Source organism: Platalea leucorodia (assembly GCF_965183815.1).
Source record: "Platalea leucorodia genome assembly, chromosome: 11".
In the NCBI taxonomy this organism is placed as follows: domain Eukaryota; kingdom Metazoa; phylum Chordata; class Aves; order Pelecaniformes; family Threskiornithidae; genus Platalea; species Platalea leucorodia.
In genome coordinates, this window is record NC_138833.1 from 11,498,358 (window position 1) to 11,524,677 (window position 26,320).

At 41.2% G+C, this 26,320-nt stretch overlaps 1 protein-coding gene across 2 annotated transcripts; it reads right to left on the reverse strand.

The window, feature by feature from the left end:
• Positions 1–1,466: 1,466 nt before the first annotated feature.
• Positions 1,467–26,044, reverse strand: MAML1 (mastermind like transcriptional coactivator 1). 2 transcript variants are annotated; one of them, XM_082324138.1, is made up of 5 exons: positions 25,099–26,044; positions 13,973–15,382; positions 11,361–11,630; positions 6,063–6,177; positions 1,467–3,880 (listed from the first exon to the last, which is right to left on the reverse strand). In XM_082324138.1, exons 1-5 carry the CDS (start codon positions 25,465–25,467, stop codon positions 2,889–2,891), a joined length of 3,156 nt encoding a protein of 1,051 aa, XP_082180264.1. In that variant the 5' UTR covers positions 25,468–26,044; the 3' UTR covers positions 1,467–2,888. The 2 variants fall into 2 exon arrangements, with proteins under 2 accessions (XP_082180264.1, XP_082180263.1); XM_082324137.1 differs by having other exon boundaries at positions 13,973–15,385.
• Positions 26,045–26,320: the final 276 nt, after the last annotated feature.

Here is a 26,320-nt window from a genome sequence, read left to right on the forward strand (position 1 = left end):
ATAGACAGTTACATGTTAAAGGGCATAAAGGCAAAGCCCAGCCCTACCCATGCACCTATGTACATCTAGACCGTATTTTCATTTCCATTGAACTGTTTCAACTTTGTTACAGCAATACCATATTTCCAACAGTCTGATCGCATTATGTAGACAGGGACCAAAACCAGAAGCGACGGCTGTTTCTTCTACCAGATTAAATGCCATTTGGATCCTGTTCGCATATGAAGACTAATGGGCATTACAGGCCAGTTTGCCTAGAATCACAATTTTACTTCAACAGTAGCATGAAAAGGCCCTGTCATCAAATCTAGATACCTTCCTGAACAAACCCTCTGGTCAAGCATGGCAATATCCACCTTAGCTTCCAGAAACAGTGGAGGAAAGAGTACATCTGCATTTTCGTGGACATTTAGTTGGATTGCCTTTTTGGTAGTTATAATGCAAACAGCAGATGTTCTTTTCCTCCAATTAAGAAATTACAACTGGATGGATTATATTTTGACTTACTCAGAACAAAGCCTGTGTGCAAAATCTACTGGAAAACGTAGCAGATTTCACCACAACTTAAAGAGGGAAGAAAGAAAAGCTGAATGCTACTACCCTGTTATTTCTCTCAAGTGTTTGTAAGGGGGGGAAAAAAAAAACCAAACTAGTGACACTGAAGGATGTCACTTTAAATTTTGAGGTCCCAAGCACCCCCGACAGGAAGGGAAGGCACACCGGTGCAAAGTTAACCCTTAAAAATAAAAATACAGCAAACACTCCGTCCCTTGCCATTGCTAGTTTAGATCTATACTCTCCTAATGACACTTACCTTGGACCAGTTTTTGGTTTAACTTAATAGTGAACCAAATTCACTAGCTCTTTTCTTGGATTGCCAGTATGAGAAAAGTTAGCATCAGTTACCTGCATCTCAACTACTTATTCTAGAAAATATCAGAAGTGTCAACAACCAAAGTCACTAACACCTTTGTCTTCCCACCCAAAGACAATCTTTATGTTATCTTTTCACAAGCTCTATAAGGGATTAAGTCTGCTTCCATGAAGTTTTATCCACTATTCAATGGTGGGATCCACTGATCAACGCACATCTTTCACCAACAGTTCAACATGATACAATATCAAATCTGTTCAACAGAGCGTAATTCATCCACGCTAGGTAAGTGTGCTGGACAAACCATGTTCCATGCATATTTGGAAAGGGTTAAAGTATTAGTGTTAAAAAGCAGTTTTTAAAAGTGCAAATTGTCTCATAAAGGAGCTGCAGATACAGTAAAATGTTTTCCTTCTTTGAAATCAATGTTATCCTTCCCTTCACCCGCTCTGGAAAAAAACCCTCTCTCACACATCTCTGCAGTGCAGAAAACTCCTGAAGAAGCCAGTCTGTACTGAAGGAAATTGCTTTTAAATCACAATTCTGGGTTTGGTTAGAAAGTTTAAAGTTTTCCCAAAAAGTGGAATTAAAAGGGAAGAGGTATTTGTGCATTTAAAATAAAAGCTTTCAACTTTATTTTCATTTTAAAATAAAGGTTAAGGCAAGGTGGTTTGTTGGTGGATAGGGGATTTTTTTGGTAGAAAGTAAGGACTTTGGAACACTGACTATTCCCATTGTGTTTTTTGTCCTTTCTGAATCTGACCCCAACATATGGATAAGAGGTCTCCTTGGGCTGAGCTGAAGAACCAGCATCTGCTTCAAGGGATATTAAAGAAGTAAATCCACCAGTCTATAGAAAGATTATCAAACTTGTAACCCAGTATTAAAAAAAAAAAAAAAAGTATTTAAAGGGAGGAGACTTCCATATCGGAGCAACCCTAATACAAGTGTTCTCCCAGGCTGCCTGTGCTATTATTGCTGATAAGGACTTTTCACCTCTCAGCCAAATTCTTTTTTCCTCATTTTTATCCTGAAGTGACAAAGTCTTGTGCTCATTGCGTCACTGCTAACTTTAGGGAATGATCCGATCTCAAAAGTTAGTTTTACTTTTTACAATAAAGAAAACTAGATGAGCTGTCATGAAGCAAAGCCTTCATTTAAATACAACTACCTTTGGAAATAACTTATGAAGAAACAGGTGCAAAGTAAATGGCTTTACAATTCATGTTAAACCTACTATAGTTTAAAAGCTCTCCCGTAAGAAATTCGCCCTTTAAACACAGCAAGGTATAAGCCAAGAACTGTGCCTCTCTACAACAGAGTGCAAACTGCAGCTTAAAAGACTACAAACTATTAAGACAACTACCTAGACTAACTGGCCAGGTTTTAATACTTTCTTTCATCTATCACCAGCATCTAGAAATATTTACTGTGAAATATCACTTGCCTATTGAGAGTACAGGCACATGCTTCAGCAATGGGGAAAAGAAACAATTCAAAACATTTTGCAAGCGTACTCAGGTGCATACAGCCTCTTCTCAAATAAAAAGTCAGGAGTTTGATGGACAGTACTATAATAGCATGTCAAGCTATGAACAAATAATGATTGCAAGTAATAGCTGCAGGAGACTAAGCCCTAAACACAATTTGTGCAACTATTTGCTTTCTTTCTGCAGTATTTCTGTGGAATTTTATTTTTAAATAAAAAAAATAATTTTAGAACAATGCAAGTGAGATTTCTGAAAGGCTGGCTAGGATGCGCACAATTTTTTTTTGACCTGTTCAAGTGTGCGACTCCTTAGAGACAGCAAGATAAAGCGCACTGTTCCTGCAGACCTGCTTGGTGTGCCATTACCATGTATCAACACTCATTGAGAAGCAGCTCCAGTCCCTTTCCCAACCATTTACCTCTAATGCCTGCAAGTCTCCTCAATGCCACAGGTTTTTTGGTCCAAGTGTTGTTTATATTTCATGAAATAATTAAAAAAATAGAACCCCCACCCCCAGACCCATTTTAATGAGTTCCTAACAACTCATCCAAATCATTCATCCACTCCTCTGAAGTCCTGTTTTTCAGCAAAGAGTCTATCAGATCTGTGTCACCAGTTAAATTCTGAAGTCCATTGTTGCCCGACTGGCTGCTGTAGGCAAAAGGCAGCTCTTGACTGGTTGTCCTCACAGGGTACCCTTGACTACAGTGCAGATTACCTCTGTTGGGCATTTGCTGATTTGGATTCTGGTTGAAAGCATTCAGATCTGGAACAGTCTGGTTCATGCCAGGCAAGACTTGCTGTGAGGGTACCTGCTGTTGTGTAGGTGGGTTTGTCCGCTGCTGCGCACCTAGAGATGACGACAACATCTGCCCAGAGACAGCAGCATTCATAGAGGTCATCGGTCTGCTGGTGCTTAGGCTTACCTGAGGCATTCCTTGGGCAAACTGTTGGTTGGCCATCTTTAGATGAGTTTGCTGCATGTGGAAAGAAGAGCTGGCAGTAAATGGTCCTAAGCCACTGTTCGCTTGTGTCTGGTTGTTAATATTAGGAATACCTTGGTGTTGCCAAGATGGATTTTGAGCCCCCATAGCAGCCGGTACTCTTGCCATCTGTGGCTTAGATAAGGTTGGATTCAGTGCACCTTTATTGTGCTGCTGAGAAATACTTGAGTTTGCTAAGGTATTCTGCCCATACCCAGCAGGTACTGCAGCACCCTGGCCCAAGCTGCCTTGTCTCTGCATTGGTGGCTGTCCATTGGCACTTTGTGTTGCATGCTGGGGAACCATCTGTGTCATACCAGACGCCAAGTTGTATAATCCCCCTCGCTGAATGTTTTGCATATTGGTATACTGAGTTACCCCCCGATCCTGCTGACTGGAAGCCGACTGGAGTGGAGGAACAGAACTGTGTCCAGGTCCCATCTGAATCATGTTCTGGGTCTGAGGAAACATCCGTGGACTACTGGAGCTGGACTGTCCTAAATTACTGACGCCAGGCATGGCTGACGATGACCCTGAAATACACAGAAATATTTTGTACATATAAATGTACAAAATGTTCAACCAGAGCCAAGCTAGGCTTGTAGACATTATAATCCAGAACGGAGGTGCAGCTGCATTTGTATAAACCACCCTATGCGACCAACACACAGACAGCAGTACTTTAATTAAAGAGTGTCAACTGTTGCTCCAGTTAGCACCTCCACCTTGATCTCAAACACAGATATGCCAATGTCCTAGAAAATCTGAATACCACTTCTAAGAGTTCAGCATCATCAATTTAAAAAAAAAATTAGACTTTAAAGGCAGGACTCCGATACTTCTTTGTGAACAAAGGTATACACACATACTTCAAAGTGCATACACAATTGCTGGGCTGTTAAAAAGTACCACTTACTGCACACGCACGTTGTCAGTTAGTCCGTGCATACACTGTGTATCTCTTATTGTACAGCTGTAGTGTTTCCAGCCCTGTGTTTTCCCAATTCCAGAAATTTCTTCTATTTTACATAACTTTCAGAAATTTTTGGTCAAGTATCTTTTGGATTTCCACAATAAAATACTCACTATGTTAATATGCAATGCTGATAAGCAAGCAAGATAATTTGCAAAAGTAAGTCTTCTCAGCAAACCAAAAAAAGAGTCCTTTGTTCTCGTAAGTTCTGAGTAAAAAAGTTTCTTCCTGTAGAAGAAACAGCCCCCTACTTAAAGCAAAAAAAAAAAAGAATACAAAAGCACAGTGAAGTGTAATGCATATAATCCCTCCCCACTTCTTACAGTCAACGAAGGGAAACCTACCTACACTAGTACCTTCTCTACTTTCAAACCAAAAAGTAAGCTGCAGAATTTTTTCATATTTTAAGATAGCTGAGGAATATTGGCTCTCCATCGTTATTAATTCAGTTTTTATTCAAATATAATTTTATTCAAATATATTGAAATATAATTCAAATTATAATGAATTAATTATCAACAAAGTACACCATAAAAACTCCTATGTTACTGGAGGGGGCGTGGATGTGTGGGGGAAGAGTCTTACTGGAACACTATGGTGAAGCGGTAGCACACATACCAGGATTTAAGATGCAAAAAATAGTTACAATCAAAACAAACAGTTTTAATAATACTGATGTCCGTTACAGCAAAACATACTCTAACAGGTATACTACTGTATTTCTGTAGAAAAGTGGCAGGAGAAAAAAAAAAAAAAAGTTTCAATGCAATATTTGAAGGATGCTACTGATCACTGTGTTAACACACAATCCTTTTGTATTGGTATCAAGTTTTTTCAGCTAAGTAACAAAACCCAGTCATAGCTCTACTAGACACTTTGCAGTCACGAACACTGTCAGAATGAGGGTATCGCATTTCTATTTGCATCTTTTCCCTTCAGTATTTACTTCTGTGGCAACATAGAGAGTAAGGAAACAAAACAAAGGTAATAAGCGCATTTTTGTACTCTAAGTTTATGAAAAAAGACAAGTGGTTTCTTGATGCCCTGTTAAGTAAGGATTTTTCAGGCAAGAAGATATGTTTTTACTGTTATCTAGTTCTTCAACATTCATAAAGCTATTCCAGCTTAATGGTAACATCATCATTTATTTATCAGTGTTAATACACTGAAGACATACCAAGCTGCTTCTCCTACAAAAAAAAAAAATCATGTAGGACACTGACATGTAATGAGGAGAATTCAAATTGCATTCCCTTCTAAAGGTAGCAGAGATAAGAATATTAGAGAATTTTAAACTCATCCTAGTAGATGAGAGAAATAATACATCACTTATATTCTTTTATGGGGGCCTGTGATAGATACAAGCAGTAGTAATGTTAGGCTTCAGAAAAAAAGCCTGAATCTGAATATATGAAATTTAAGGAGAATTTACAACCTGTAAAGTGAAACGGTAGTATAAAAAGGCCTTTAGAATAATGAAGGTATTTAAGATTTTTACCCATTTTCAAAGCAATATTAAGAATCAGAAGCTTAAGTTGTCCCAGATATTTGGGACAGGGGAAGTTGTTAATTTGCAACTGAATCAGAGTATAGGTCTAAAAGTTTTAAGGCACCGTGACGTGGAAAGATGTTGTAATAAATTAATTAAAAGCTATCCAATCCAGGAAATTTGAAGACACCTTATTTTTTTTACTCCTGATATTTCTTCTTCTTCCATTATTTCAATTGCCATGTTTATTTACCTGTGAACTGTCCAACCTGTTGCTGGTACAGATTCTGCGGTTGATCCTGATACTGGGGAGGTGGTCGAGTCAGATGCCGCTGCAGCTGTTGCTCTTGCTGCTGCCGCTGTTTCTCCTAGAAAAGGTCCAATGCAAGACAATTAGGAAACCAGTTAAGCTTTTTCCAGGGGTGACTATCTTGGATAAAAGCAAGCTATCTGCATGCGGAGCTGGTAATTAAAGGGGCTTCTGCAGCCTTAAAGTCACTTCAGACCTTTGTTCTCAAGGTTCAAACACAGTCAGTTTAATCTGATGAGTGGCAAGACTAGGAACTCGGAGACAACAGGACAACAGCACACATTGCAGAGTGAAGCCTTTAAAACATTGAAAATCTGAGATGTTAGTCTTTTAATCAGTAACATAATCAACAGGCATTTTTAGCAATACTCTAAAGACACTAACAGGTATAAAAAGAGCAAAAGCGAGTGTGTATGAAAAAAAATAATCACACACTTCTTTGCTCTTTACCCCCAGATCTATTTATTTTAGACCTCTTTAAAGTACAAGTTATAAATATCAACAATGTTACACAGAAAAGTAAAAGATGAACACGTAAATATTTTCTAGTCCTTGTTTTCCAAAATGAAAAAACTATACACAAACCCTTATATAGCACAGTTTTTCCTAGACAATTATGGAAAACTGCAGAACTAAGTTTATAACAGAAGCTATACAAATTTTGTTACCACTTTTCAAAACCATTTTTTTTAACAATGCACCAATCACTTGAAACAAACCCTGCTAATGATTCAAAATAACCTTGCCTCTTTAAAAGCACATTCAACCCATACCTATAAACCCATAAAGTTATGATAAAAACATTTGAAAAATAAAATAAGCACATTTTCTATTAGGAAACTTTTGGGGAAAATGAAATTTAAAGCCTTGAGGGGAATGTCAAGAGTGTATGTACATGCACTAGCAATACACTCAGAGATCCTGACAGCGTAAACAGCCAACAGGCTGCTTTTACAATATGAAACATATCAGGCATAGCATTTCTGGCTCTTCTTCCACAGATATCTTCAACCAGACTGAAATTCTGAGATAATTAAGTAGTGATACAATGCACAACTACCTACTTATCTAAAGTTGCACAGGGCACAGAAGGGGACAGAAATTCCTTTCCAAGAGTACTGGGGTAAAGACACAAGCAATAAGCCTTTAAACTTATTGAGACTAATGCAATGTAACAAATAGAGACTAGTGCAATGTAACAAATAGGCAGATACACATTACTGCCATCCTTTTGAAACGTCTACAGCTAAGAAGCTGTTGAGACATGCAGAGGAATGAAGAGGGCAGGCTGCTTGACAGAAAGGACCTGCTACTTGCAGGACCAGTCAAACCTGAAAGAGGCTGACCACAGAAGCCAAGGAGAGATGCTATAGTTCTGAGAGAAACCAAGAGCTGCAGAACCTGGCTCAGGGTGAGGGGCGTGAGGGAGGGTGTATAAAAAAAATGCAGAATACCAAATGCAAAGAAACAAAAGCTTTAGAGTGGCAAGGAACAGCACTGAAGCTACCTCAAACCGTAATTCTCCTGCAAAATAGAGATCAACCAATTCAGAAATCTTTTTGTAAAACTACATCCAGTATCATGTGTCTCCAAAGAAATAAATATCAAATTAGCATGCTAACAGGATCTCACTTGACTGGGCAGCACAAGGACAAGAAGTGTGGCAAATGCAATATCCAAGCCTGTTCAGCTCCAAAGCAAAGCCGCTCCTTATTTGGGATCAGAGTCCCAGTATCACTATACAGAGATGCAAGATGTAGAAGTTAGTTGTAGTTACCATAACTAGGACAGGAATAAAATATTTTCATAATACTGATATTTACTACAGCAACATGTGCTGTCTAAGCAGCAGTAAATAGGTAGGGGGGAAAAAAAATATTTCAACACTGTTTGAGATATGCTACTTATCACCCTGTTAATATATCACCCCACAGTTCAGAGAGGTCTGACGTGTTAGGTCCATTACATAGCTAAGGAAACCTACTGGGCCACAGTTCTAAGAGCTCTAATAATTGCCATGCAGCCGTGGTGCAAAAGTACAAGCAGGATGCCAACACCCCATATTTCCTTTCTCCCTACCTTCTTTCAAAGAGTACCTGTTTGTTAACATTTTGGGAGAGTAACAATTAGTAATTTTTGCCATTTGGTATTAACATACAAGACATCAAAAACTGAATAATTTACTAAAAAGTATTGGATTTATTTAAATCAGATCACCTTGAGTGCCATTACACGGCACGTGCAGGACAATCGGGGGATCAGGCTCAGCCAGCATGGGTTTATGAAAGGGAGGTCCTGCTTCACTAACCTGGTCTCCTTCTATGACAAGGTGACCCGCTTAGTGGATGACGGGAAGGTTGTGGATGTTGTCTACTTGGACTTTAGTAAGGCCTTTGACACTGTCTCCCACAGCATTCTACTGGAGAAGCTGGCTGCACACGGCTTGGATGGGTGCACTCTACGCTGGGTTAAAAACTGGCTGGACAGCCGAGCCCAGAGAGTGGTGGTGAATGGAGTCAAATCCAGTTGGCGGCCGGTCACGAGTGGTGCTCCCCAGGGCTCAGTATTGGGGCTGGTCCTGTTCAACATCTTCATTGATGATCTGGATGAGGGGATTCAGTGCACCCTCAGTAAGTTTGCAGATGACACCAAGTTGGGTGGAAGTGTCGATCTGCTGGAGGGTAGGAAGGCCCTGCAGAGGGACCTGGACAGGCTGGATCGTTGGGCCAGGGCCAACTGTGTGACGTTCAACAAGGCCAAGTGCCGGGTCCTGCACTTCGGTCACAACCACCCCATGCAACGCTACAGGCTGGGGGAGGAGTGGCTGGAGAGCTGCCTGGCAGAAAAGGACCTGGGGGTGTTGGTTGACAGCCAGCTGAACATGAGCCAGCAGTGTGCCCAAGTGGCCAAGAAGGCCAATGGCATCCTGGCTTGTATCAGGAATAGTGTGGCCAGCAGGACCAGGGAAGTGATCGTCCCCCTGTACCTGGCACTGGTGAGGCCGCACCTCGCGTACTGTGTTCAGTTTTGGGCCCCTCACTACAAGAAGGACATGGAGGTGCTGGAGCGTGTCCAGAGGAGGGCAACGAGGCTGGTGAAGGGTCTAGAGAACAAGTCTTACGAGGAGCGGCTGAGGGAGCTGGGGTTGTTTAGCCTGGAGAAGAGGAGGCTGAGGGGAGACCTTATTGCTCTCTACAACTGCCTGAAAGGAGGCTGTGGTGAGGTGGGAGTTGGTCTCTTTTCCCTAGTAACAAGTGATAAGACGAGAGGAAACGGCCTCAAGCTGCGCCAGGGGAAGTTTAGATTGGATGTTAGGAAAAACTTCTTCACCAAAAGGGTTGTCAGGCCCTGGCACAGGCTGCCCAGGGAAGTGGTGGAGTCCCCATCCCTGGAGGTCTTTAAAAGCCGGGTAGACGTGGTGCTTGAGGACATGGTTTAGTGGTGGACTTGGCAGTGAGAGGTTAACGGTTGGACTCGATCTTAAGGGTCTTTTCCAACCTTAATGATTCTATGATTCTAAATAAGTTTATAGATCACAGAAATCATATAGAAAATATTATTTTATTGAAGATTTGGGCATTCTTTGTCTTCAGTCTTTGATAGCATATTTATCAACATAAGCAATATTTCCACCACAGCATTCCCTTAGCCCAAATTGTGTTTTTACCGAAATATCAAATATCTTTACCAATGTTCATACAATTTTCTATAAAACATTGCCAAACATATTCTTTAGTTTTTATCTACACTGGGTCAAGAACTGAAGGGGCTTTTCTGTCACCTCAATCTAGTCCTCAATTTTAACACAAGTCTTTAAGCGATCAAAAAAGCCACTAGCTAGGACTTGGCACAGCCATAGCTCCACAATACTGCAGATTCTACTACCCTCTTCCCCTGAAAATGTGCTCCCCAACCAAGATTTCACATTTTCAGTTCAGAGGAGACTCTATAATTTCCTTCTTTCTTAACTAAAGCTTCTGATGGAGACCTGCTGCAATAAAAGTTAAGCTGTCCACACACACACAACCATTACCTGACCTTCTCTCACCATCTCTATTTTCCAAACTATTATTACAGCGAAAATCCTATCTTCCAGGATAACAATTCTCAACTTTAAAGCTGAGAACATTGAGATTTATCACCTTTTAACAGTGCTGAAAATTAAGATTACACATTCTCAACTGTTATTAGTTGAAGGACTCCAGAGCATTTAATTTTTATTTTTTTTTTAATTCTCAGGGATAAATGCAGTTCACTTTATTAATTTCATTAAACCACTGTTTTGGTTTTTTTCTCCCATTATCCTCAAAGACAACACTTTTCAGCAGTACAGATCATTACATTTTTTCCAGAAAATCTGAATAGCAGGTTCTCCCAGGGCCTCACAAACCATCTTTGAAAAAGTCATCTTCCCCTTCCTCCATACCAGATACTGATAATTTCTCTGTATGTGCAGTGCCAGTGCCTGGAACATGCCTGCATGCACTTTTTTAAAAATACAGAAGAAAAGCACTGATGATGGGAATAAGGCCCTTTGGGCTGATTCCCAGCTGAAAGACTTGCAGAAGTTTTAAAGCTTAGAAAGGTTCACACAAGGAGCCCATTGCCCTAAGAGAGGCTAATGCAGCTTTCTGCAGTGTTACGGACAGCAGAGTTAAATTATTTTGGCATGATAAAATGCAAGTTGGATGCAGATGCCTAATCATTTTCCCTAAATAAACAAGTGAAAGATGTTTTAAAATTTGAAACGTGAACTGCTGTGGATCTCACAGGGAAGAAAGGTAGAAGCTCTGAGCTTACAGAGTCCCTTGGTCATTGCTTCCATTTTTAAAGCTCTACAGAGCACATCAACAGTATGCCAACCTTATCTTTTATTTTTGCTCTGATTTCATTCGCCTTTCTTCTTTCACACAGAATTACACCATTGCTGGTATGATACCTTCTCTCCACATACATATTGTCTTGCATTTTCACACTACTCAATTCTACCTGTTTTATTCTTTTCATTCACCACAGTGCCTTGTAACAACAGAAAAAATAAACCTCAGGAATCAAGTGCTATCAAGTGTTTGGGTTACTTTTATAGAAACATAAAACAGCAATTATACTTACGATATCAGAGCACCTTGCAGTTTACATTCCTCATTTTGTAATGTGACAACTATTCAAAAAGATCTCAAATGTTGTTTTAGTCCAAAGCAAATCAGTGCAAACAAAAAAAAGACTGCTGGCCCTTCTCACCTGCTCAGCCAGAAGATGTTGCTGTCTCTGCTCCATTAGGAATTGCTGCTTCTGTTGCTCCATGAGCAAGTGCTTTTGTTGCTGCTCCCTCTGCTTCTGCTGGTCCATCAGCATTTGGTGTTGCTTCATCACTGCTGCTTGCTGCTGATTGCTGAGATAAGGTGGGTTGCTGTGGTTAGCTGCCATGGAGGCATTGGGAGCCTGGGCACCCACGCCAGGGCCCGGGACAGAAACGGGAACGCGAGGAACATTAGGAGAAGGGTTTTGATCCTGCAGAATATAGAGAAAAATGACATAAGTTTCAGAAAGAGGTTATCCCTCCAGAATTTAGAAACTGTATGTAGTTACACAGATGAGGAAAAGGCACTTTCATGGTGATGACCATGATTTGTATTATTTTTATCATTTTACAGGATAAGGAAGAGAGACTTTACAAACAAAGTCTACACAGGGGAGGGAATCATAACACATGTCAAAACCAGAAATTGTCAATTAGTGCTTATTTGTACATTTACACTATTTAATGGAAATGAGATCAGTTCCTTATATTTTGCCATCTTTATCCAATAGCTTCTTTACTTGTGAACCTTCTAACAGAGAAGGCAAGTGTGATACAGTTTCCAGTAATTAAAGACAGCTAAAAACCCATTTACAAAGTGCCAGACACAGAAGTGACTATTCGGAGTTAAGGTCAGAAGCTCCACAACAGTCAGGAAGTCAGGCTTTAACTTCAGTCTCAAAGTACTTCCCAAAGTCCATCTCAAGCAGGTGAGTATAGCTCTGTGTGCTTCTGCTCAGCCAGAGGAATGGCACCAGTTACAAACAGCAATTCAAACACACCAGCTTCAGTTAACTTCGGTAGCAGCTTTTCAAACCCTGCATTTTAAATTTTCGTTATACAAAACATTTACTTAAATCCTGCCTCTTCGGTCAATATTTAATTCATCAAGTGTTTATGCCTCCCCTCCCAAAGTTGCTTTTTTCAGTATCAGAGTATTTACTATTTGCAGGTGAAGGGGAAGACAGCTATCACTGATCAAAATGAGTCTTAATGCATTTTTCCAGCAATCCAACCATCACCATATTCCACAGAGAAAAATACTACTACAGATAAGCCTGCTAGTATTAATTTTTCATAAGTCTGCTTTTTTTTTTTTTTTTGAGATTGGAACTTGGGATAAGCAAAAATAACATGGAACTATTGTCATTCAAGATCTGATACTGTCCTCTGTACTGGCAAATCCATTTGAAATTTGACAATTTTTATAATTTTTAAGCACAGTTCAGCCTCATCTCTAATTACACAAACAAATATTACTTTCAAGTTTAGAATTCAGCTAGCTGGTTCAGCTGTTGGTTCTTACTCTCTGCAGCTTCATAAGAAATCACGAGCCAAATATAGGTAATGCTGTGCTAAGTTGTTCTATATGCAAGCTTTTGAGAAATTCTCCAGAAGCGTTCATCAGTATTTCTGTTAACTCAGTGCAAGCGTGGCAGTGTAGATGCAATGTCACCTCATGTTTTCAGTGAGGGGGAGATGTGACCTACACAATCATCTCTACCCTTCCCCTTCTTTTTCCATCAAAATGTTGTTAAATTGTTACTTCTGCTAGCTTTTAAAGAGATTAATTTTTTTTGTGCCTTATGAAGCACACATTGATCTCAGATTTTTATTTGTCTATCAGTGTGGTCTTTATCACAGACTAATCAGATCTTTTTCACAAGTTTTTTGGTTTGTTTTGGGAACATATTACTAGAGTTGGATCTCCAACAGCTTTTGCTAGAGGAGCTTTAATCCTTATAACAAAGACCTTTTTTCTCAACAAGGCCTTTAGTATGAGCATTGCAGACACATGTTACAGCATCCCAATGAGTCTATACCTCCATCCACTACATAAATTTTCACCTGCAGCATATCTGTAGTATCAGTTATATATAAGGCAAAGAAGCACCATCTGGAATTTTCCTTTACAGGAAAACCTGAAGCATATTGTTTCAAACAGACAAACATTACTATTAGTCATTCTTAAAGATATATTTCTCTCCTACCCCATGCTTCCCCAATCCCCAGAGACTTAATCAGTAACAAATTGTTAGATTTGAAAAGCCCCAAGGAACACCCAAGAAATCAGGAATGCAGACCCCACTTCCATCTCTCTTCAAAAAAGCAGCATGTCTTTTTATAGTAAGCCAACTCTGACACAAGTAGGGACTAAAAAGAAGGTAAAGAAATCAAAGCTTCTTTGAGAACACTGTTTACAGTTTTACATGAGTTATTTTAGGCAAAAGTTCACAAAGCATCTATTTATCTTTGTAAGTAGAAGCTTCTATGAAGCGTGACATAATTTGTTGCCCACAAAGTATATTAAGCTGGAAATCACACATTACCACATGACCTAGAACCAAGTGTTAAAAACTGTCCCCAGTGGAAAACAGAGTTCTTGATTCTTGACTCAGATTGTTGCATATTACCATTTTCTTCTTTAAAATCATGCGGCAACTTTTTTGAAACAATCCCAAGTAATCTGTACTCTAGCCTTACCTATCCAACACCCTCTTGCAAAACCTTAAATCTGCTACTAAACAAAGGTAACAAAAAACAGAACATTCACCTGACTGTGCGGTAGTCGGTAGGCAATGTTTCCAGACTTGGGTTTCAACAGGATCATTCCATTTTGGTCATCACTCACGTGAGACAGCGGTGGCTGCTGACGCTGTTGTATATATGCCAACATGGGAGTCTTGTTCTGACCAGGCACTGTAACCCCCTGTTCACATTCTGCTTTGTAATGCGAAAGAGGTTTGGTGTTCCCATAGTCTAGCATAGAGCCTTGACTATTCACAGGGTTCTGGTTCAAGCTGTTTTGCTGATGACCCAAAATGTTCACATGGTAATTGCCTCCAGCTCTCGGCGAGCTTTTATTTCCCATATTAGGCATCATGAGTTTCTGATTGTTGAAGTCTGGCTGGTAAACCGATGGGCTGGTGGGATTTTCCATGGTATATGGGACAGCCAGTGGACTATGAGAAGGCCCAGACTGTTGCCATGTAGACATCTGATTTGTTTGGTGGACTTGTGAAGCTTGCTGCTGGTTCTGTAACATCTGGTCTCTCTTCTGCTTGGCAGCAATCTGCTGAAGTTGATGAGCAGAAGACATTTCTTTGGCGCCTCCTGTGCCCTTCCCAGGTAACAACACATTGGGGAGAGGCCTCTGGACGTTCTGAGAGTGGTTTGATGCCTGCATCATGGGCTGATTAGGATTTTCAGTCATTGACTGACTGGAAGGCTGAAACATAGCCTGAGAACTACCAACCGCTGGAGAAGCAGCACTTACAGGTACAGAAGCAGCACCGATAAATGCTGGACCTGATGAAGTGGATCTCACCTGGGGAGATCCCATTTGTTCCTGTTCAAAGGGTGCTGGGGAAAACTCAGTCTTTATGTTAATATCTTGAGGCAACGGAGTCTGTGCAGCTGAATTTGAAGAATCTGCATCTTTTTTCTCTTCAAAGTCTTCATTAAAGAGATCCTTCATGTCTTCATCAGGCACTGATCTATTAAGCTCCTCAATAAGTTCCTTCCATTCTTGCTCGTTAAGATTAAGATCAGGCATCAAGTTATTCTGAGATATAGAACCCCCTGCTCCAGCAATCATACATGGAAGATCATCTACAGGCTCCTGCTTCAGTTCTTTGTTCAAACTTAGAGGAAACGAGTCATCAGCATCACCACCTCCATTCATTTGCAAGCTGGAATCTGGAAGACACTTCTTGCTGATGCCATCTAGCCCTATCGGATGTTTTCCATTAAGTTGTAAGGTATCTCCACTCCCAGATTTCTTGTCAAGATGATGGAGTGGAGACACTGGGGGTATTCCATTGGAAGAACCACCCACTCCAGCAAGACTATCATCACGACGCAGTTTCTTGGACACAGAAAATACATCACCATAGCCATTCTGCTGGTCTCCATTCTGAGGGGAAGCAGCACTATCAAGCTTTCTTTTCACAGTCTCATGGAGCTGCTGAAAAAAAGGAAGGTTTTAGTTATTTAGTTTTATGTTTCATGATTGGGATTTTTATTTCTTACCAGAACATTGTCTAGCTCTGAATAAAACATTTTAGGAAAAAAAGACTTAAAAAAAAAAATAAAGGTTCCATTTTTGCTTTGATAAGATTTGTTTTACAAGTCATCACATGAGATTATTTCCTTACTATAATCTCTTAGGGCAAACTTTCAAAAATATGTACCATATCAAACAGAGCCCCTCCTTCAAACAAAACCAAAAGCTGTCATATACTTTGACACCAACAAAAAGTTGAAAAATGGCTGTGAACTGGAATATATTATGATTCTTCCTATTCAAAATGAAAAAATATCGAAGAATGTTAAGATTCAAATTTTAGATGATAATGAAAACCTGTATTTTATTTGGCCCATGTACACACAGTATAATTGTTCTGTAAGACTGCTCTATAAAGCAGTCTCACACTTAAATATTTAGAGAAAAAGAGAACCATTTCTCTTATGATTATAATTTTTGGAGAATTATGTATATAAATTTTGTACACAATCACATTTTTGGCACTAAAGCAAAACCAGCTTGTCACTAAGCGACCACTGTTTCACACTTATGTAAAATGCAGTTCAGAGTTCAGTCAATTCTATCACAGCAGGGTAAGTTTATTCCTTTCCTCCTTTCTCCTAGAGTATTTGCCAGCTGCTCCTCTCTGCTGTATGACTACCAGAGCCACAACCAGCTCAACAGTTGGCTTCTCATAGCTAGTGAATGCACACATTATTTTTCTTGTAGTGCCACCTAGAAGCGACCAGAGGGTACAGCAACAGTTTTACAACCAGAGTCGGAGAGTCTGTCCAACTTCTCCTTCCTGGCAGCATTCTTTCAAATATAAAGTTCTTTCCATTGACCTCAAAAACATCTGAAAACAGAATTCGTGCACACATCAAAGATGACTGTAAACTTCTCCTTCCCTCAGGTGCATTCTGTAAAAAAAGTTGTGCTTTGCTTATGCTGGAACGCTACACCAACACAGACAAACCTGTAGAGCAGAGACACTGCTCAAACAGAGCTGTGCATTTGAAGAGGGAAAGCTCACATCAGCTCCCCTGACCTGTATGAGACGCCTTTGTACATCTCAGCAGAGCGCACGAGGAGAATCCCCACAAAAAGCCACCCATCTGAAGCATGGTTCACTGAACAACAGTTCTCTCAGATGGCACAAAAGCAGCTCATTAAACCTCAAGACAAGTATGCTTATTTTATTATTACTTGCAGTCTCCGCAATGCAGTCCACTAACCCTTGGGGAAAACTGCCTCATCCAAGAGCGAACAGGGGAAACCTCAAGATTTCATCACTCAAGCAAGAGGTTGTATGTAGAGCCAGCACAAATTATCAGAAGAATTTTACAGCACTTGCCTGGGCAACAGCATTCTTTGATTTAAGGACAAAAGAACTGGTTCACAGTTAATTGTTGTAATTTTTTTTAAAAACAGTCTACAGTTAGCTGATCTTCAGAAAAAAACACTATTTGTTTAATGCTTGCATAGGTAGCAGCAAAATCTTATTTTTATCTGAGGGACAGACTGCAGCTTCCCAGGAGACTATGATCGTGTAGATGGTTCACAGAAATAGCAGCAGAGTAGCGAGATCAGCAGAAGACCTAGTAGGACAATGTGAGGTGTACATTTGGAGAAGAGATTGGAACTTGAATTCTCTTAATTTGAACACTAGGTCTACAGCTTGGAGTAGCAGATCTAGAGTGAATTTTTCAAACGCTGCCTTGAAAGAATAATGGAAATTTACTTTTTTGTAAAAAGGCAAAACAACAGAAAGCAAGGAAGCCTCAACTCAATCACAACATTTGGCTTTCAGCAAGTTACCCATTGTTTACTTAATACTCCAACTGGGAAAACCGAAGCTCAAGGTGGATAAGTAACTTGCCCAAGGTCATATGATGAGTCAATCACTCAATGTTTGGGAATGGATCCTCCTTAATTCTAAACCATTAGGGAAAAACACACTCCCTGAAAACTGACATACAAGTAATAACTTAGTTTTGTACACTGAACATACTCTTCTCATAGTTGAAGCAAATTTCTATATTAAAACAGAGTACGTGCCCATTGAGGTCACTGCTGTAATTATAGTTCATATAGACAACTCAAGGCAACTAGGATTTTGGTAGCATTATAGCTGTAATTGCACACAGCTCTTCACAGGTTGCAAAACCCACCTGGCTTGCTGGACAAATATTCCAGAAGCTAATCTGTCCTAAGTTCTTTGCTACTGTACTACACCATTTGCAATATATGCAGCTAACTAGTCTAAGATTAAATAGTCCATACTTATAAGCCACACTTACTGTAGTCTAGAAAAAGTTACAGACCCCTAATACCCATCGCAGGCTCTTTCCATCAATAAAAACATGTAGGAGCTTTCACATCTATATGGGTTTTAGCAGTATAATGCTCAGATATCTGATTCTTGGTGACATCTTGACTTCAGTAGCTCTAGACAAAGTCCTCCTTTCACCTAAAACTAGATTCCTTTGTCAAAAAAGGAGATTAAAGAAAAAATAACTTTAATAAAATTCACTAACAAAGTAAAATTTGGGGGTGACTGCTTCCAGCCTTGCTCCACCTCAGCTAAATCTAAGATTATTTGAAAGATATCATACCCGTACACGACAGACAATAGACACATATGAAAGAAAATCTATTTATCTTCTATCCATATCAGAAAAGATTGGGCCCAGTTTGTAAGCAGGATACAACTTCTGAGTTTTAGAAGGTAATCACCAACTGCACTTGCATCCTGGCTCACTTTTCACCCTAAAAAGAGTCAAAAGTGTACTTGGATATCGTGGCAGTAAGTCTACACTGAGATTTATGCTACTGTAGTTAGCTATCTACAATACGGCTGGCTAACCAGCTTAAAACTAACCTAGTAACAGCATTCCGTTTTCTACCTCCATTCCTCTCTCAAGAAAAGACAATGCTATAAAAATTTGTGGGAGGCAAAATTTACAGGTTCCTTCTCCTCTGACATTAGAAATATATCCTGATACCTTCTATTTACTCATGTTTAATTTTGAGTAATAGAACCTGAAATTCTCACACCAAAATACATTCATATAACTACTCTGCAAATAATGCAACTTTCTCCTGTGAAATTCCTTTCTTATATACACTTCTTACATATTACCTCAGGTCTTGATTTCCTAACAGAAAGAGAAATATTAAATTCAGTTCTTCCCCAATTTATCTGCGTCTACCCAAGTAGTCTGGTTTTGGGGGAAAAAATAAGAAGGAACATGTGAGATACAAGTCAGACTGCAAGCTATCTACATATCAAACTGCTCCAACAGAGTTCTCAAGGCAAGAAAAACCTGTTCTCTTCTGCCAAAACTCAAAAAAGAGAAACACTGACAAAGTAAAGCATAGCTTGCTACTCACTAAGAAAATCCCTTTAGCTTTAATTTTTTTGTCCACTATCATTCTGTAAGGCACAGTGGCCCTCTGATATGCTGTCCAAGGTTGCCTTAGCACAATCAATCAATTTTATAATACAGGAGCCAATCCTCTCCATTGTCACAAGATCAGATATAGAAATGTATTCCCATTTTCTCAGCCTACTCAACTTCCCAACAAAAGATGAATCTCCAAGATCTCTGCTATTTAGCTTTGGCTAAAAGCATTACACCAAAAACATTTATCCGAAGTATTTAAACCAATATAGGAAGAGTGCAAAGAACAGGATGTAAGCAGGCCTCAGTCCTTTGGCCCAAGATAATACATACAAAGAGCCACCAAAGCACCATAGGCTGCACCTCCTCCACATCACATCATCAGAGCTGCATTTTATTCACGTCAGCAAAATAGACAGTCCTCAACATGGCAATAAACACACTTATTTGGCAGGAGCACACATGTAAGTCAGGCCATAAGTGTGGATTCCTCATGTGAGGAACACAAACTGATAAAACCCAGGTGTCATCCATCACAACAAAAGGGATGTCCAACACAAGCAGACTCTGATCATATAATTCACAGTATATACACACTATACTTGACTAGGACACAGGACCACAATGCCAGAGACAGATGCATGTCTAGTCAAATTACACGGCTTCCATCAGAAAACAGACAGCACACAAATGATTTTGATAAGCTATATTCAATCTCTGTCTTAAACCCACCAGTTTTACCACAATGGTGCTCAGCCATACTGTGATCTTACTGCAGGGACAAGTCGGCAGACTTCATAAAAGCCGTCCACAAACTATCACGGAAGCCCAACAAGAATCAACCGGAAAAGCTTTAAAACTTAGCACTGGCAGAGTTCAAAACTTCAGAGTCCAGTGCAGTGCTCTCTTACTGCCTTGGTGGGAAAGGGGCATGAATCGCTGATCAAAACAGTGGCACAAAGTTGGGGTTTTTTTGTGTTTTGGGGTTTTTTTTATTTATTTTTGAAAAGAGAGAAAGATTATTCCAGGAATCAAAACATCAATGTGAAACACTCAATACCTGAAACTAGTTTTAGATAATAATCTGAAACCAATGACATTTCAATGCGTTAGAACTTAACAAGCACGAAAGTTTAGTTCACATTGTTCGCTTGAAAGCAAGAAATCCTTCACAATGCAGAATTTTTAAACTGAGGACAGTCAACTAAACTCCTTTTGTGAAAATCCAATAATTTGTTATACTTTGAGTCCTGTAACTGAAGACAGTAAATATGTATAGATATAAAAAAGAGAAACTGTATGCAAGTCTCATTTTTTCTGAAAAAATACCTACTGAACATGGCAGAAACAAAACTTTTAAAAAATCTGGTTCTTATACTGTGCCTTTTAGGCTGCATATAATGTTCTTGTTTAGTTTTTTTAAAGCATCTGTTACAGAGATTAAAATATTCTTACAGGATTCAACAGAGCTTTAATTTTTTGTATTGTATTTGGAATAAGTTTAACATTTCAGTCTCAGAATTAAGTTATGTCTACAAGGATTTGTCATGAAATACGAGCAAGAGAAATTTAATGCTGTCCATTTTCAAAGAAGAAATGCTATTTTACTCTAGAAACATAATAAAAATCTAGTTCCAATATGCCTCCTAGCTAGATACCAGCATTCTTGCCTAGAAGGGGAAACCAAAACAGAATATATCCATTTTTCTGCCATGGAAGTGGCAGTATTGCAGCACAGATGAACCAGAGCTTACAGTAGGTCCTCTATAGACACAGGTTCTCCTCTCCTGCCTGGCCAAGGACAGAAGCAACAAAGATTACAACCTCTTAAGCTGGAACAACAATGCAAATATCAGAAATTGTAGTGTATGAATTTTGGATAGAAAACATAACATTTTGACAATATGACATAGTAAGAACTTCCCAATTGCTGTGCATCTACTCACAGTTTCCAAAGTTACACTCCCCCTGCAAGGAAAGCATTTTATTACCCAACGTGTTCCTGCATTCACTGTGTTGTCAGAACCAAACTGCTGGACTAATTTTGACTTTTACTTTCATTCCAGAAGACTTTTGTATTTGGGCGACTGCCTGCTGGAGTGAAGAAGGGCTATGGATACGCACGTCTATAAATAAGCCAAGCCTGCATTAGTCACAAGGGGCAGCTTCTGCTACAGGAATTGTTCTGCTGAATCAAAAAAAACTGCTGTGCTTTCAGTTGCAATGCCGGATTCTCCACCTCACTTGAACTTAAACAGCAGCAGCATATCAGTCACTCCCAGATCCTTACAATTTAGGAAGCATCACTGCATATCTAACTAATCTAGTAAAGGAAATGTTTCAAACATACAACAATACCTCACATAGAATACAAGGAGACAAAGAAAAACCTGCCTGAGTTGTTGGGCAACAAACTATCAGACTTGTCAGCAAAAACAAACAATGGTGGTAGGACACTGAATTATAGTTACATATAAATAATGTGGAAATAATTTGCTATTTTTGTGGTAAAACATAATTTCACAATTTAACACCCCTATACCACAGCTTACACAAAAATGAGGTCTTCTGAATTGTTAGTGTACCAGCCTGAGCTTCATTAGTGGAATGCTATTAATGCTTGTCAGTACAATCCAGGCAATCTATTGCCTTTAATCTATTATTTTAGGTCTTTTCAACCAAGAAACATTGCATTGCTCTCCTTATACTTAAATTTCTTTTTAAACTTTTTACTTAGTACCTTTGCTTAAATTAGAACTTACCTATTACTAACATAAAAACTTCTATCGCTCACAAATAAATGCTGGTCTGCTCTTCAGCTTTAACACAAAGCATTCCCAAGACAGGCCACCAACTAGGCCTTCTCTGCCCATTCCAGAAACACTGTTTGTGGTTTTGTGGCAGTCCTAGACAAAGCAAGCCATCTACACAACAACTGCTCTCAGGTGGGGGGAAAAAAAAACAGTAAGAAACAGGGAGCAGGTCTTCTTCCAAGAGACCACATCATAAAATAAGGAGTGGAGATGAAAATCCACATCTTGCCATTCTCATTCCTGTGTCAAGAAAACACTTTCTGTTCAGCTCAGTGATACGTTATGTTATAGCCTATCAGAGAGATACAAGGAAGCCAGCCTTTCTACTGCAGAGAATTTAAACAGTGTATTAGAATGAACTTTCTCAAATCAGGACCTGGCAAAGAGGCAAAAATGTGCTAGGGGACAGGTCCTTTCTCTTCCTAACTTCCCTGTTTCTCAAAAATGTAAGATTAACACAAGGGACAATACATTATCCAAACACTAAGCATCTTGTACTTTGAACATAGGCTTAATAATGTCATCTTAACAGAAATACGAAGTAAATTTCAACATTTGAATTTCCTATTAAATAATGGTCTCAAAATTTTAAGAAATAGGAAGCTAATATGTTTTTCATCTTTCTCCTCAAATGAAGGACAGGCCTACATGGCGCACAAATCATCCAAGGTATTTCTGTATCAATACTGCATTCTCTTGGTTTCTGTGGCTCAAATTTTAGAGCTGCTTAGCAAGAAAATAAAGGATGAATCTGCCCCTTGCTTCTGCTTGTAAACAGGATCCATCCAGCTTCAGGATCTAAAACAGAGAAAAGACTAATGGAAGAGAAAATATATGAATTTGGTCACATGAAAAAAAAAAATCATACAAGACATTAATAGGGAAGTGACAGTGCTATCCTGTTCCCCATGACTATTCTGCATTTGCAGAAGATGCTCTGAAGTGCAGCATCTGGGAGTGCACGCATTGTCCATTGTTCACACTTGTGGCAGTGCAGCTTCACGTCCTTCTACCAGAAGCCCTCAGATGCTAGATCACAAACAGTTTACATTTACGCGAGTTGCTTTCTCTTTCAAGGATCAAAATAAATGTTTCACTAACTTTCAACACAAAGAACCAGTTTCCAAGAGAAGATTCATATGCAGCTTCATGGAAAACTCTGGATTGTAACAGCAGTGACAGCTGAAATGATGCATGTTTCACTGATCTAGCAGCATTCTTTTGAAAGGAATGCGTCCAGGATATTTTAAAACAAGGTAATTTTGGTGTTCATCCAAACTTTATTGAATATTGTAAACCAAACCCATGTCCTTCCCACACAAAGCACACACTTAGTCTTGATAACAGCTACATGGCTGCTAGAGGGAAAATACCAACCTAGAGAGGTACCTTTTACACCAAAGGAATTAAATTAGCAGCAGAGGGGTTTTGTTGTTTTGGGTTTTTTTCACCAAAACTTGAATTACTAAGCAAACAAACTTTATACCCTAGTTACGAGGTGATGAATCAGCAGCTACAATTAAGCTTACAGTCATGTATCCTAGGAAGGAAACAGCAGGCCAGCATGAGGAAGAGTCATTCATACACTAAAACCCTCTTATGTTGTGTAAATTGGCCACTGGCAGCAGCTTCCTGTACAAGAAGGGCTTCCCCAGATGTGCAGTGTATTTCAGAACCTCACTGCTGTTGAGAGTCCTCATTATAATGGCTGCTAATTAGATCAAATCCACATCCAAAGCAACTTAAAAGAAACAACAGCAATGAATCAAAGACATCTTTCTTTTAGAAGATCAACATGAAGACATGCGGTGGCAGTTTAAGCAACAGGATTTGACGTGCTAAAGAGCTCTGTGTGTAACAAAAATACACATTATTAATGGATAGAGCCCCATATGCAAAAAGCCTTAGAGCCCAGACAGGAAATAAATAGAAATCCAACCAAGTCTGTAGATAATAAAATATGAGTTTGAGTCATTTTTGTTCTGACACAAGTTTACATTCAAGATCAGTGTACTAAACAACAGCTACCTGGAAAGTTTTACAGAATCACCATCAGGAATGCACAAGGTTTCCTCTCAAAGACTCTTCTTTAACAACCATCTGACGTGCTCTAACTGTGTCACAAGTACCTTAGTCTTCAGAAAAGTCAGTACAACCTAGATTCTCATATGTATATTAGAAAGAGTAGAAACAACTCAGCTGAATAACATTTTCAGTTCATCTTGTAAATACTACAAACTGCACACATCCTGCCTAGTGCTAGTTACATTAGAGCTGCCATCGATGTGCCCCATGTTTCACTATTTCACATCATGCCCAGTTATACCCAAGTATACAGTAAGCTCTATCATGATTCCATTTTAAAAACTGTAACTAAATGAAGTCCAAGACAGCAAAGGATTTGCTTCTAACCTGATCAAACACACATACCATCTTAAAAATATGATTTAATCTCTATGTTAACCTGGAAATGTCTCAGGTTAATCCAGTATCCCCTTTTAAAGGCACTCAGAACAGTACTGTATCATTTTCATGCAGGCCACCATTTAGAAATACCTGGTTTTAAGAAAGACATGTATTAAGACAGGCAACATTTAAGAGGTTACCCTACTAACCTACATTACTGACACATTAGTACATAGCAGTATATTTAAAGGGCTCAGAATAAGTTAAGCAATAGCTATCTTGATATACAAACAGGGCTGTATGAATATATCCTGACAACCAGAAATGCTAGAGAAGCCAGAGAAACATTAAGATTTTGAGCTAAGCTAGTTTTTAGTGGGTGGAGTGAGATTCCCATAGTGTTCACACCCACTAGAGTAGCAAATAAGCAGCTGCGTTTCCACTGAAATTCTTTCCAATATGTACCAGAATTAATAGACATGTTATTTGTCTTAAAAATTCCCCCACGGTAATGAGCACATCCTTATCAAGTGAATCCACTAAACCCTGACAGCCTAAACCAAAGACATAAGCAAGCAAACAAAAAATCCAAAGCCACCGCAGTATTAATGCTCCCCTGAGAGTTTCTGCAGGGACGTTTTAGGTGAATTAGCCAGAAATATAATTCACAGAATGCTACTCTGGATGACTGTAACCATCACAGAAGGCCACCCTCTATTCCTGCCTCAACAGGCAGCAGTTTTTGTGTACTCTTCCAGCATGCAAAGGTGACGAGAGAAAAATAAAACAGACCTTATCAGCTGCAAAGTTGTAACAGAGCAGACACGAGTACTTCTCGAAGCAACACCAACCTCAGCCCTCCCACCACAAGCCATCACACCCGCCGTGAGAGCTCGTCTTCCCTTCTCCACACGGTGCCAGCTCCACAGCAGAGGTCACGCTGCCAGCCGGGCACAACCACGCCGACCGCCAGCTCCCCCCACGGCCCCAACCACCCCGGCCCCCGACCGGGAACGGGCCGGCCCCTTACCGCGATCAACGTGCTGTTGCGGCCGTGCTGCTCGCCACTGGCCGCCTCGGCGTCCAGGCCGTTGGCTCCGGTCCTGTCGGCGCTTCCCGCGACGGCGGCGGCCGGCGGAGGGGGCGCGGGCGGCGGCGGTGCCGGAGGCGGCTGCCGGTGCTTGCCGGCCCGCTTGGCCTTGGCCTGCAGGCAGCGCTGGTGCAGGGCGAATGTCTGCTGGCGTTCCAGCTCCAGGCGCTCCGGGGACACGGCCTGGTAGCGGGACTCGCAGGCGCTGTGGTGCCGCCGGCAGAGCTCGATGCGCCGGCGGAGCCGCTCCATCACCGCGCTGTGCCGCGGCACCACGAACTCCGCCATGGGACAAGGGGGCAGCACCATGGACCGGAGAGAGAGGGGGGCGACCACCGCCGATCACCGGCTCCTCACATCAGCCCCCGCCATGGCGGGGGCTCCCCACCTCGGGCCTTCCCCAGCCTCCGCCGCTCCTCCCCCTCCCGCGGGCCTTACCTGGGCTCCCCGCCGGGCTCGCCCCCGCCCCGGTTCCTCCCCCCGGCCCGGCCCGGCGCCCGCTCCGCTCCCCCCGCCCCACTTCCTCCTTCTCCCCCGAGGCCGGTGCCGCTTCGCTCTCCCCCCCTCAGCCCTACCCGGCGGCTGCTGCCCGCCGAGGCCCGGCCAGAGCCCGCTCCGCTCCGCCCCCGGCGCGGCGCGGCCCGGCAGCCGCCGCTCTCAAGCACGGGCCGGCCCGAACCCCCGACTCCCCATTGTTATCCGCGCCGCCGCCATCTTGAAATTGTTTTTCCCCGCAAGAGCCGAGTTGAGACTAAATAGGCGGAGCTTCCTGGGTGGTGGGCTACGTCACGTCGCGTAGCGCGTCACGAGCCGTGAGGGACAACCCTCCGAGCCAATAGAAGAACCCGGAAGCGCGAACGACGGCGCAGAGGCGTCCGCGAGCAGGGCGGCTGTCTGCAGGCGGCCCTCGGCGCGTTTAAAAGGCACGGACGGAGGGGGCGGGGCGGCGGCGCAGCCATTCATGCGCGCCGGGAGGCGGAGCCACGGGTGAACGACAGGGAGCGGTGGGCGGTGGCGGCCGCGGGAGCCCCCCGGAGCCAGGGCGCTGGAGCGGAGCCCGCCCCGGCCCGGCTCACCTGCCCGCCCCCCGGCGCTCGGGGCGGCCTCAGCCCTCGCCCAAAGTGGCTCCCAGGCAGAGCTAGCCTCTGCGCTCCAGAACCTC

Excerpts from the sequence above, each read along its gene's own strand:
- MAML1 (XM_082324137.1), bottom strand. The coding sequence starts at position 25,467 with ATGGTGCTGCCCCCTTGTCCCATGGCGGAGTTCGTGGTGCCGCGGCAC. Across the intron at positions 6,178-11,360 it reads AACATCTTCTGGCTGAGCAG|GAGAAACAGCGGCAGCAGCA; the intron begins GTGAGAAGGGCC and ends GACCTTTTCTAG. Across the intron at positions 3,881-6,062 it reads ACAGGTTGGACAGTTCACAG|GGTCATCGTCAGCCATGCCT; the intron begins GTAAATAAACAT and ends TGTGTATTTCAG.